The following is a 13,464-nucleotide window of genomic DNA, read 5'->3' on the forward strand; positions in this document are numbered from 1 at the left end:
AAGAGTGACTTTAATATACGTAAAATACTCACCTACGAGGCTGCTTATTTGGGTTATTGTTTTGCCGCTGCGGAATCCCATTTTTTGCAACCTCTGCAAATGACAGAAGCAGCTCAGCTCAACCTCAAACAAGTTCAGAATGAACAGAAAGAACCAATTTTTCTTTTGGTGGTCCAATCCTTCTTTCGAATGATCAATTAGCAATATAATACTGAAACTGAAAGACCTTTGAATTGAAAAGAAAAACTTTCAATTGGCTAGGGTATGCTGCTTGACCAAGACTAAATCTGGTAGAATAATACTGACTATCCATATACACATCACATTCTCTATTATGCTTGTTTACCAATGTCTAACAAAATCAAATTCTCTTGTTTTCCTGTAAAATCTAATTCAGGTAGATTCTCCCCCCACCTCAAAGAAGTAACGCAAACACAAAATGGCTAAGCATTAAACCATCCTCAAATGACCCAACATTGCAAGCATTTGACTTACCAGGTCTCTCCAGGGGTTTCTGTTCGTTATCAGGCTTATTTGTGCTGGTCTCTTTGTTGCAAAAACCATCACTGTTTAGTATACAAAAATTTAAATGCATCAACGGATGGTGAGATACATAATCAGCAAGGACTATATGGCTACATGAACAATAACCGAAAAAACTATTTGAAATGCTTCTGTCTTTAGTAGAAAAGCTTCTACCCAACAACTTCCCAAATGTAAATCAAATGTCACATGCTTCGAGTTAGTTCAAACTAGGACCCTTAATGCAAATGTGCATGCTATGCTTTTGGATTTAGAATAAAAGCTAGAATTGCACACATGCACACCGGGAATATCAATGGTTATTCTATAAACCTGGAAGGTCCTGCAGAGGAAGGTAACCCTGGCTTGCGTGATTGGTAAGAATCGTCAATAGCAGCATACGGCGGACAGTATGTAGCCCCTAGAGCTCCCGGACCAGTCAAAATTGGCAACCTTATAATTAAATATCATATTTTAGAAGCAAGAACTAGTAGAGGATAGCAAACCAATGAATTAGATCATAAAACATTAAACAGGTGATTAGAGAGACCATTCTAACGAAACTATTGTATTGATTGGTCCCATTTTTTAAGTATCTTGGACCCACTCACAAAACCAATGTTGCATCTTACAGCTTTAAGACTAATAGCTGCTTTACATCTAATTTGTCAAAAGTCTCGACCAAGGACTATCCCCAAAACTATCATCCAAAAGGCTCCCTGAGAGAGGAAAGAGTAAGAATACCATGTCATCTCAGGATTTCCTAATCCGTGTTCAGGTTGGACATATCCTGGAAATGCCATGCCAAAGGTGGGGACCCCGCCTTGTTGACCGCCAAATGGCATAACTGCATATGGACGTAGGCAGAATATAAGCAAAAAGAAAAATTAATAGCAAGCAGTAAAGCATAAGAATATGCACTAGTCATCCTGGAAAACCAACCAAACCTCGGCAACCAGGGAAACTGAAGGAAACAATTCTTAAGGATGCAGATGGCTTTGGCATTGCTAGTTTTCATTTTCAACTAATATCATGATTTCATTGCGTTGTATTTCTTTTAATTACTCCATGGCAGAAAGGAGAAATCCAGGAGCCACTTACAGGGCAGAAAAGCTGGGAAGTTAGGGTTGGCATGGCCAACTGCCAGACTCCCTGCAGGCCCCATAACTTGAGTCCCACCATACAGAAAAGAGCTTCCACTAGGTTGGAGGCTTCCTTTACCAGTAACCAAAGACGCTGTTTCTGAGGCAGATCCCATTTCAGAAGGGTAAGAACTTTTTGTCGAGCTCATTTTAGGCGGAGAGGAGGCCAGTGGTCTCATAGAAGCAGAGGGTTGATCAAAAGTCTGAGCAGGAGATTGAAGACCACTTTGCCCACCCCCTTTTGAACCTCCATGGAGTGGCATAGGTAACGAAGTTCTGTCAACTTGGTCAACAGAGTGCTGATAAAACATTTGTCCAGGGGCAGGTGCACCCGTACCTTGACTCATGTGCTGAGAGGGCTGGGCAGTACTGATGGTTAAAGGCCCAGAAGAAGATATTTTTGTATTCCCAGAATCCCTTCCAGTAAGCGAAATGCTTTTATTGTTATGTGGTCTTTCCATTCCAACTTGTATATCCTTCTGTGCCAAGTTACCAGACGACCCGGAAGGATAAAATGGAGGTGAAGCCGAATTTAGACTAGAAGCAATTACACTCTTTTTCGCTTGACCAACTTCAGCCTCAAATCTATCTGGGGCTGTTGGCGCACGCCCTGAACCAAGGTGCGACTTTTTTTCAAGAGAATTCTGGGACCTGCAGATTCAGTACACTGGACATTATCAATAACCATCATATGTAAACAAGAGAAAACAAAGTCTAATAACTTACTGTTTGTTATGTGCAGAAGGTGCTTGGTTGCCGTTTCTCAAGGTGGTCTCATATCTTCTAGGTCCTCTCCCTCTAGTGACAACTTTAGAAAATTGGTTTTGATTTCCATTGTCGGTAAGTGTCTTAGAAAACTGTCGACGCTCTTGTCTCCTAGTCCGACCACGACCTCTGAACCCGTCCCTAGAAGTCCTCCACCTCTGGGTTTAGACAGATATGTATCGAACAATATTTTATTAAAAAGGCACACAAAAGGATATGAAAAAAAGGACAAAAACACCGTAGAAGTACATGTCTCTTACATGCATATACATACACACACATATAGCAGAGAGAGGGTGTGTAAAGACACAAACACCATAGGAATACGGATATGTTACATGCATACACATATATATAGAGAGGGGAAACGAGAGAGAGATCCTAAGAAAAAAATTTAGAAACATTAGATTGAAGCACTACTTCATGTGGCTTTTCCTGTGTATTCATCTCCACAAATTTGTCATGTCCCCATCTTTTGTCATCTTTGGATTCCCAGAGCCTCCTTCCACCACGCATTCGCCTTGCAAGCATAAATAGAAGATACATCAACTGGGATTACCATATAATATATAACATAGGCTGTCAAAGGTGGATAAGAAATGAAAGAACTAATTGTGTTCTTGCTTATATCAACATTAACATATTTTTGCTTTCAGATTTTCAGTGAAGCATTAAATTACTAAGTAGGCCACATCTGAAAACAAGAAAACCAAACGAAACAACTATTCAACCCTGTTAAATTACTCCATATGACAGCAGCACAACTAGTCATGCAGATCGATACTATGATCTTATCCGAAGGCCAGTAGTTGAACCTATAAACCAACAAAAAAACCTATACCCTCGGTATGGTATCTTGGGCATATAATGATATCTACCCTACTCATAACTTTTTATCCCATGAACACAACAGCTCGGCTAGGCCTTCAGCCATAGAATCAGCTGATAGCTTAGAAAGAACAGATTTTGAAGCAGAATTGATTGCTGAAATTTAGAAACACACCTGTGTCGGCCACCAGAATTTTCCTGAAATCTGTCATCATGCATATAAAATGCTCCAGCAGTGGGCACAGAAAATGGTTCCTTCTCCTTTTCTTCCTCTTCATCTATATGATTTGCCGCACAATCCTTGAGTGCCTCTTCACCATTCGTCCCGTCAGCTTCCACTGCCTTCATCGTAACACCCTCCAACCTGCCAGCCATCCTGTTGTCATCGCCGCCTTCTTCATCATATCGTTCCTCAAGGTACTCTTCCTCTTCATCATAACTACCACCCACGTGTTCATCATCTACTGCCAATCGCTCTTCTTCGTCATTGTCATACTCAGCCACACCACCCTGGTTATCAGATTCATCCGAATGAATTCCAGTCCTCCGAGATCCCCCACGATCAACGTCCTCCTCCTCCGAAGCCGCTTCATCATCGCTCGCTTCTCTCCTCCTCGTAGCCAAGGAGCGCTTCACCTCTTCAGGATCACTCTCATATTCAACCTCTTCTTGGCCAGTTGGCGCCATGATCAGCCCAAGGAGTCTGAAAAGAGAAAGGACCTCCTAAGCAAAACCCTAGTCCACGAAGCTTCCTACTATAATAAATCGAAAAGCCCTAAATACACGGATCCGAGGTCAACATAAATGTCGGAATCTCTCAATTTCCGTAAACGCAACAAATTCGAGAGAAATCAAGAGAAGAAACGAGAGATGGACAGAGAACCGAAAGAAGGAAGAAGGGAATTCAAACAAGAAAGCCGGAAAAGCCCTAATAATCGTGGAATGGAGGAGGATCTACCTGAGATAGAAAGAGAATCAAGGTCGCATGAGGTGAGAAACCCTATGCACTCATGCGCCTTCCGAAATCGATCAAGACCCCGATCCAATTATCGTATTTATAAGGCGAAATATAAAGATGACAAAAAGTAAAATAAAAATAAAAATAAAAACGGCGTCTCTAGTACTCTTTTTTTTTTAAAAAAATTTCTTTTGCTGTTAAATCTTTTTTGAAAATGGTAAATATACATTCATTATATATATATATATATATATATATATATATATATATATATATATTAATAGATGCTTTAATACACTGCATTCAAATATATTTCCTCATACGTTAAAATAAATGTACATTTCAATTGAATCTCATCTAATTAATGATAAATAAATCTATTAATGGAATGTACACTGATTATAAGATTTAAAATTTTTAGTAGAAACATTTAAAATCCAGAAAAATTATGTGAGATTAGAAATAAATTAAAGAAAGACATGAATTCGCCGGTGGTAGATATTAAATGCACATAATGGTAGAAACACGTATTAATCCCGTATTACACAAACGGTACTTTTAGCGATTTATAACATTTATGGTGTTTTAAATGCATGATTAAAATATGTCTTTAAAAAAATATGCAAAATATCTTTAGATGTAGAGATTTTAAAATATTTTAAAATATGTATAACGGGAGTTGATATAACATGAACTTCTATATATATATACCTTGGAAGGAGAATCTCCTAACTCTGTTGGTTTGAGAGCCTCTTCTTGTAAACGAGGTCGTCGGTTCAATATCCAGAGTATGGAGATTCCCCTCCTGCCACCTTCGGGTGTTTCATATCTCATGTGTATGTTGCAGTGTCGTCTTTTAAGGAAATGTACAAAATATCTTCAGATCCAGAGATTTTTGCAATATCATATATGTTTAAAAATTTAATACCTTGATTTCTTTTATATATATATATATATATATATATGTATGCATAATAGGACCTGCTATATATATATACACCTTGAAAATATAGATCTTTACAGGAAATATACAAAATATCTTTAAATACAAAGATTTTTTGCAATATCATATATTTTTTAAAATATAATATCTTGATTTGCTTCTATATATATATAACATGAGCCGCTATAATTTGCAAAATAATTTGGGGTACAGGGTTATATTTATAATTGGTAGGGAAGAAGAAGAAGAAGATGAACAAAAAGATGATGATGGTGATGATGGTGATGGGAATAGTGATGGGAGTGGTGATGGAAGGGGGAGTGAAAGGAGAGACAAAGAGAGAGTGTCTTGATGATTGCCTTATAGGCTGCTCCATGGCCTATAAGGTCTCTGCCCGTTGCGTTCAAGACTGCAACAACGAATGCCGTGACTATCCTCCCCATCTTACCTCGTTCGTGCTCTCTCTCTCTCTCTCGTTATACATATATGCCATATCCATATATATATATATATATATATATATCCATTTAATTATTTATAATTAGTAGGAGTTGTTTACATCGATGGCATTATCTCTTTTGCAGAGCTAGGATGGAAGCTCCGGGGTTGAGTGCATGATGACCAATCAATCCTCTTTGAAATATGAAAATATATGTCATAAATTAAATTATATCCTAATTAAATGTATTTGGAAAAGTGTGATCTGTTTAATCGTACACTCAAATATCTCATTTTAGAATAAAAACCGTATAATTTTATATCAGTTTATATTTTAATAAAAGCAAAAGAATATATAATATTGTACGAGTGAGTCCCATAGACTTTATTAATAGAACTATGTATAAGATAGGCCCATCATATATAGGACTTGATTTATGTGCAGTGTATGTGATATATAAAAAGTTTTGCCGGATTTTCAAATCATTTAAAAAAAATAAAAATAAAATTGAAAAAACGAGGACATTGTAAAAAAAATGCAAAGTCCGATTAAGGAAAAAAATCAATCCAGCTAAATTGCAAACAGATGTCAATTAAACCTGAAGTTTGAAACCCAGTCCGAATCTGTCCGAAAAAATTAAGAACATGTGCCTAATTAATATATACCCGATAAATAAATAGGTAGATCGGTCCGACCCAAAAAATTTGAGGTCCGAATTAAGTTCGACCCGCCTATTTAACCCGAAACATATCGAATGATTAGATTTTTATTCTCATATAACATAAAAAATCTTTTATTTATGTTATATATATTTGATGGGTTTATTTAATATATATACTAAAATTATATGTAATGATACGAAACCGCTACGGAATATCAAAGCTATCCTCACACACCAACACGAGATCTTCTAGCGTGTTTTGTCCTCACTCGCACACATCGCGGAAAATATTTCCTAGGAGATCACCCATCCTAAGACTACTCCAAGGTCAACACGTTTAACTTTGAAGTTCTCTCGAGATGGACAACCGAAAAGGTAGATACATCTTATTGATATGAGAAGCTCAATTAATTCCTTTAAGTTATCTTACACTGTGTATTCTCATACCTACACAGTCCTCGCACTACAAAAAAATAGTCTTTTAGCAACGAAAATTTTTCGTTGCAAACCTACAAATTTCGTTGTAACGCTTTTGCAACGAAAAAAATATATTGCTAATTTTGCAACGAAATTGCGTTGCAAAATTAGCAACGCAATTTCGTTGCTAAAATTAATATAAAAATAAAAAAAATTAATTTAGAATTTCAGGTTTTTTAGAAGAATTAAATTAAAATTTAAAAAATAATTAATTTAAAAATATTAATAAATATAAATATTAAATAAAAATAATATAAAATATTAAATAAAGATAATAATATATATATATATATATATATGTAGAATTATATAATTTATTTAAAAGTTATAAATTAAGGTTTATAAATAAATAATTAACAAAAATCATAAAATAAATATTTAATAAAAATCATAAAATATATTTTTATTTGACTTTTTTTAAGAATTGGAGTTAGAGAGAGGTTTTAGATCATTTTTAGAGTGAGAAATTATTGATGGATTGTGTTTGGATTGTGTTTGGATGTTGAATATATAGAAAAACATTGCAACGCAATTTCGTTGCAAATTTGCAACGAAATTGCGTTGCAAAAGGCGTGAAGACCATAATCAATCGTAGCCACAAATTTATTTTAAATTTGCAATGCAATTTCATTACTAATTGTATTTGCAACGAAATTGCGTTGCAAATTTCTGTATTTATTTTTTCGAAAGTCAAATCATATTAATTTAAATGATAATATTTGCAACGAAATTGTTGCGTTGCAAAGCGTTGCAAAATTCGTTGTTAATTTGCAATGAAATAATTTTGCAACGCAAAAATTTCGTTGCAAATTAACAACGAAATTATTGCGTTGCAAAGCGTTGCTAATTGCAATAATTTTTTTTGTAACGCAAAAATTGCGTTGCAAATTATCAACAATATTTTTGCGTTGCAAAACATTGCTAATTGTGGTAAAAAAAATTTGCAACGATTTATCAACGTTTTGCAACGCTTTGAAAATATAGATCCAGAAATTTGCACGATTTATCAAGGATATTTTGGACCGAATGGTATAGGCGAAAACAAAAAGGGGAAAACTCCCAAAATGAAAACTCCCAAAAAGGGGAAAACAAAAATGGTATATATATATACCTTGAAAATATAGATCTTTAAAAGAAATATGCAATATATCTTCAGATGTAGAGATTTTTGCAATATCATGTATGTTTTAAAATTTAGTACCTTGATTTGCTTCTATATATATCTATATGTATGTATAACAGAAATTTCTATATATATATACCTTTAAAATATAAATCTTTAAAGAAAATATATAAAATATCTTCAGATATAGAGATTTTTGCAATATCATATATTTTTTAAAATATAATATATTTATTTGCTTCTATATATATATATATATAACATGAGCTGCTATAATATGCAAAATATTCTAGGATACGGGGTTATATTTATAATTGGTAGAGAAAAAGAAGATGATGATGAAGATGAACAAGAAGATGATGATGGTGATGATATCAGCACCTAACGTCTATGGCGCTCCCTGTATTCATACGACTCTGCTTTTGCATCTCATCCAAGTTCAATAACAGAGCACGTGTGAGGAATGGTTTTATACTCTGGTTTATTCATTCTTTAGATTATTTCCTTGGTTTAGTATTTTCCCGGTTTACTGGTTTTGTAGCTAGCACACACTTTTTGCCTTTTGTAGAATTTGTTAGAGGTTGTTGCACAGATTCTTTTGTATATATACGTGTAAAAGGATCAATGGAAAAATACAGAGAAAAGTTTTCTCAATCTCCCGTTTTCTGGGTCTTTTTCATCTCTCTGAAGAAACTTGCTCTCTGCAAGTTGTTATGGTATCAGAGCATTTTTTTACTTCTTCTGCTATTTTCCATCGTTGATTCCTTCCTTTTCCTTCTTTGATCATGGAAGCTGAGGCCTCTTCGCCCCTTCCTCCTCTTTCTGATGTTGCGAATCACCCTCCCTCTTCTCTTGATCCTTACTCGAATCCGCTCTACCTCCATGCTGCGGATTCTTCAAGCATTTCTTTGGTGCCGGAAAAACTCACTGGGGAAGACAACTATAATCTCTGGTCTCGGTCGATCGTCAAGGTACTTATTGGTAAAAACAAACTCGGTTTTCTCCATGGGTCTGTCCCCAAACCAGCCGATGATCACCCTGATCTCGGTGCTTGGGATCGTTGTAACGCCATCGTCGGAACATGGCTTACAAATTCCTTGTCCATTGACATAGCAACTCAAGTTATGTATCTTGATGATGCTGCTGTCATTTGGTCTACATTGGAAACGCTGTATAAACAGCGAAACGATTCTACTATTTTTCATCTGGAGCAGCAGATTGAACTTTTACAACAGGGTTCTATGAACCTTAGTACTTTCTTCAATAAACTCAGAGCTCTATGGGAAGAACTGAAAATGTATGAGCCGTACCCGATCTGTACTTGTGGCGGCTGTACTTGCCAGGCAAATAGGAAACTGATTAAGATTTGTGAAAAGAAGAAGGTGGTTAAATTTCTGATGAAGTTGAATGAAAGCTATCATCCTGCCAGACGACAAATACTGATGATTGACCCATTGCCTGATATGTCCCGAGCTTATAGCATGATTGCCCAAGAAGAGAAACACAGACAGGCCTTACCACCTGATTCAATGGTTTTTCAAACCTCTGCCCAACCCATTTCTCGGCCAAAATCTGTTAACCTCATTTCCTCTAAGCCTCGCCCTGTTTGCTCCCATTGTGGCTTAACTGGTCATACTATATCTCGATGCTATAAGCTCCATGGTTACCCGCCTGCTTCAAAACCTCCTCGCCCTTGGTCTTCCAGACCTCCTCTTTTACCAAAACCACGAGCTTCTTCCCAGACCCATCCTGTTAACATGGTCAACTCTGATCCTGACCATCTTGCTCCTATCCCTGATTCTCCGAAATCCTCTTTTACTATGGAGCAAGCTCAGGCTCTGTTTGGACAGTTGCAATCTCAGTTCAGGTCGCTTGGCACTACTTCTGATTCAGATGCAGCATCCCCTTCTCATTCTTCCCCATCCCCATCGCCAGGTACTACTTTTTCCCTTGCTTTTACTCTTTCAGCTACCACTCTTTTTGACCCTACCACTACATGGATTCTGGATAGTGGTGCTAGTGACCATATCTGCTGTGACATAAGATTATTTTCTGCTATACATCTCATTTCTCCCATTCGGATTACTCTTCCAAATGGTTCTCTTATTCCTGTGCAATATTCTGGTATTGTGCATTTATCTCCTACTTTAACCCTGAAATCAGTCTTGTATGTCCCTGCATTTCAGTTTAATCTTCTAAGCATCAGCTCTCTCACTAAAAATTCTCCTTATGTTGTTTCTTTTTGCCACGATTCCTGTCTAATCCAGGACCCTACTCGGGTCTTGACGATTGGGAGGGGTAGGCAACAAAACAACCTCTATCTTTTTCATGTGCAGGGTACTTCTCGGCCTCTCTCTTCTCTTCCTTCAACACTCTGCACTGCAATTTCCTCTTCTGCGTCTGCTGATCTCTGGCACGTTCGTCTCGGTCACCCTTCTTTTTTACGAGTGCATGAGATTGGGAAGTCTTCCAACCTTCAGTTCTCTTCTACAAAAGAGCCACTACCTCACTGTCCCATTTGCCCATTAGCTAAGCAAAGGCGTCTGCCATTTCCTTCTTCAGGGAACATCTCGACAGCTCCTTTTGCTTTAGTTCATTTGGACATTTGGGGTCCTTTTCACTTACCTTCTGTAAATGGCCATCGTTACTTTTTGTCTATCATCGATGATTGCACAAGGGTTACATGGGTTTACATGCTATGTAATAAAAGTGATGCAATCTCTCTTTTTCCTCAGTTTCTGTCTCATGTTTCGACTCAATACAATGCTTCTGTCAAATCTTTTCGTTCTGATAATGCTCATGAGTTAAGTTTTCCAAAACTCGTTCAAGATAAAGGTTTAATCCATTATCGGTCATGTCCCTATACACCCCAGCAAAATTCCGTAGTCGAACGAAAACATCAACATATATTGAATGTTGCTCGTTCTCTTCTTTTCCAATCCAATCTTCCCCTTGCTTTCTGGAGTGAATGTGTTCAAACGGCGGTTTTTTTGATTAATAGAACTCCTACACCTATTTTATCACATAAATCACCGTTTGAAACATTAACGAACCAAAAGCCTGATTACTCACATTTGAGGGTTTTCGGTTGTCTCTGTTATGTCAGCACCCTTCCTCCTTCGCGTCACAAATTTTCTGCAAGAGCTAGACCACATGCTTTCATTGGATATCCCTCAGGTGTCAAGGGTTACAAGGTCCTTGATCTTGAGTCCAATATCATTTCTATTTCCAGAAATGTGGTTTTCCATGAAGATGTTTTCCCTTTTAAAACATCTCCTCTGTCTCCTACCACTCTAAGTTTCTTCCCTCCTGATCCCTTGTTTTTTTACTTTTCTGATCCTGAGTCTTCTGCTCAGATTCCTTCTTCGTGTCCTCCTTCTGCTAGAGTTTCATCTTCTCCTGATGTCGCTATCTCTTCAGCTTCCCCTTCTGATGTTATAGCAGAACATTCTCGAAAGTCACAGCGGATCACTAAACCCCCTTCCTATCTGAAAGATTACCACTGTCATTTAATAGCCAATTCTAATTCAGCACCTAACCATAACACAGTTTCATACCCACTCTCTTCTCACCTTTCTTATGATACCCTTCATCCAGTCTTTCGCCATTTTATCCTTTCTATAACCACTACCTCAGATCCTAAAACTTATAAACAAGCTGCTGCATCTGAACATTGGAAAAGTGCCATGTTACAAGAGCTGGATGCTCTGGCTCGGACAGAAACCTGGGAGATCTGCTCCTTACCTCCGACCAAGTCTCCAATAGGCTGCAAGTGGGTTTATAAGACAAAGTTCAATGCTGATGGTAGTATTGACAAACACAAAGCTCGTTTGGTAGCAAAGGGTTATTCCCAACTTGAAGGTATTGATTATTTGGACACCTTCAGTCCAGTTGCGAAAATGTCGACAGTTCGAACATTACTTGCTCTAGCCTCCAGCAATTGTTGGTTTCTGCATCAGATGGATGTGTCGAACGCGTTCTTGAATGGCGATTTATCTGAAGACATTTACATGGTTTTACCACCTGGGTACTGTGAGCTCAAGGGGGAGCAAATCCCTACCTCCTCTGTTTGTCGATTACGTAAGTCCTTGTATGGCTTGAAGCAAGCTTCAAGGCAGTGGAATTTAAAATTGTCTCAGATTTTGATCGAAGGCGGTTATACTCAGTCACATTCCGACAATTCGTTGTTTGTCAGACATACAGGATCTGCCTTTGTTGCTATTTTGGTGTATGTAGATGATATTCTACTTACCGGGAACAACTTGGATTTGATTACAACTGCTAAACAGTTACTAAGCTCCAATTTTCAAATCAAAGATCTTGGCACACTTCGTTACTTCCTCGGCCTGGAGATTGCGCGTTCGAAGCAAGGTATTCATCTTTGCCAGCGCAAATATGCATTGGAGTTACTTGAAGATTTCGGTCTTTTGGCTTGCAAGCCTGCTTCGACGCCAATGGATCCCAAGGTGCAGTTGTCATCTGAATCTGGAGACCTATTATCAGATGTCACGAATTACAGAAGGTTGATAGGGAAGCTTATCTATCTTTCAGTAACAAGGCCTGATATTAGTTATGCTGTGCAGAAATTGAGTCAGTTTATGTCTCAACCGAGATCTGATCATCTCACAGCGGCTCATCGAGTTCTTCGATACCTCAAAGGCTCTCCAGCACAGGGTCTATTATATCCATCAGATTCACCAATTCGATTGAGTGGTTACACGGACGCCGATTGGGCGGCTTGTCCGGATTCTCGTAAATCTGTCACTGGCTTCTGCATATTTCTCGGTCATTCTCTCATCTCCTGGAAGTCTAAGAAGCAGCAGGTTATATCGAGAAGCAGTGCCGAATCGGAATACAGAGCAATGGCTCAAACTTCTTCTGAACTGATTTGGATTGCAGGTCTCCTCCGAGACTTACATATCGTCTTTCCGATGCCGATTACTCTATACTGTGATAACCAATCAGCGCTACATATTGCGAATAATCCGGTCTTTCATGAACGGACAAAACACATAGAGATTGACTGCCATTTTGTGCGCGACAAGCTGAAATCGGGTTTTCTGAAACCTTTGCATGTTTCTTCAAAAGACCAGATTGCTGATGTGTTTACCAAACCATTGGTTGGTGATAGTTTCAATCGACTGTTGCGCAAGATGGGCATACATGACTTGTACCGCCCACCTTGAGGGGGAGTATCAGCACCTAACGTCTATGGCGCTCCCTGTATTCATACGACTCTGCTTTTGCATCTCATCCAAGTTCAATAACAGAGCACGTGTGAGGAATGGTTTTATACTCTGGTTTATTCATTCTTTAGATTATTTCCTTGGTTTAGTATTTTCCCGGTTTACTGGTTTTGTAGCTAGCACACACTTTTTGCCTTTTGTAGAATTTGTTAGAGGTTGTTGCACAGATTCTTTTGTATATATACGTGTAAAAGGATCAATGGAAAAATACAGAGAAAAGTTTTCTCAATCTCCCGTTTTCTGGGTCTTTTTCATCTCTCTGAAGAAACTTGCTCTCTGCAAGTTGTTATGGTATCAGAGCATTTTTTTACTTCTTCTGCTATTTTCCATCGTTGATTCCTTCCTTTTCCTTCTTTGATC

General features: G+C 37.7%; 1 protein-coding gene across 1 annotated transcript in view; it reads right to left on the minus strand.

The window, feature by feature from the left end:
• The window catches only part of LOC104812516 (protein CASC3-like), a 5,535-nt gene extending 1,245 nt beyond the window's left edge, over positions 1 to 4,290 (minus strand). The window contains exons 1-9 of the mRNA XM_010539708.1: positions 4,216 to 4,290; positions 3,433 to 3,960; positions 2,850 to 2,949; positions 2,391 to 2,587; positions 1,624 to 2,315; positions 1,267 to 1,369; positions 856 to 975; positions 496 to 566; positions 33 to 93 (exon numbers count right to left, since the gene is read on the minus strand). Of these exons, the coding sequence (XP_010538010.1) occupies positions 33 to 93; positions 496 to 566; positions 856 to 975; positions 1,267 to 1,369; positions 1,624 to 2,315; positions 2,391 to 2,587; positions 2,850 to 2,949; positions 3,433 to 3,944 (1,856 nt within the window). The 5' untranslated portion in view covers positions 3,945 to 3,960; positions 4,216 to 4,290. The remainder of the gene's footprint in view (positions 1 to 32; positions 94 to 495; positions 567 to 855; positions 976 to 1,266; positions 1,370 to 1,623; positions 2,316 to 2,390; positions 2,588 to 2,849; positions 2,950 to 3,432; positions 3,961 to 4,215) is intronic.
• Positions 4,291 to 13,464: the final 9,174 nt, after the last annotated feature.

This window comes from Tarenaya hassleriana, unplaced genomic scaffold (assembly GCF_000463585.1).
Source record: "Tarenaya hassleriana unplaced genomic scaffold, ASM46358v1 Cleome2, whole genome shotgun sequence".
Classification (NCBI taxonomy): domain Eukaryota; kingdom Viridiplantae; phylum Streptophyta; class Magnoliopsida; order Brassicales; family Cleomaceae; genus Tarenaya; species Tarenaya hassleriana.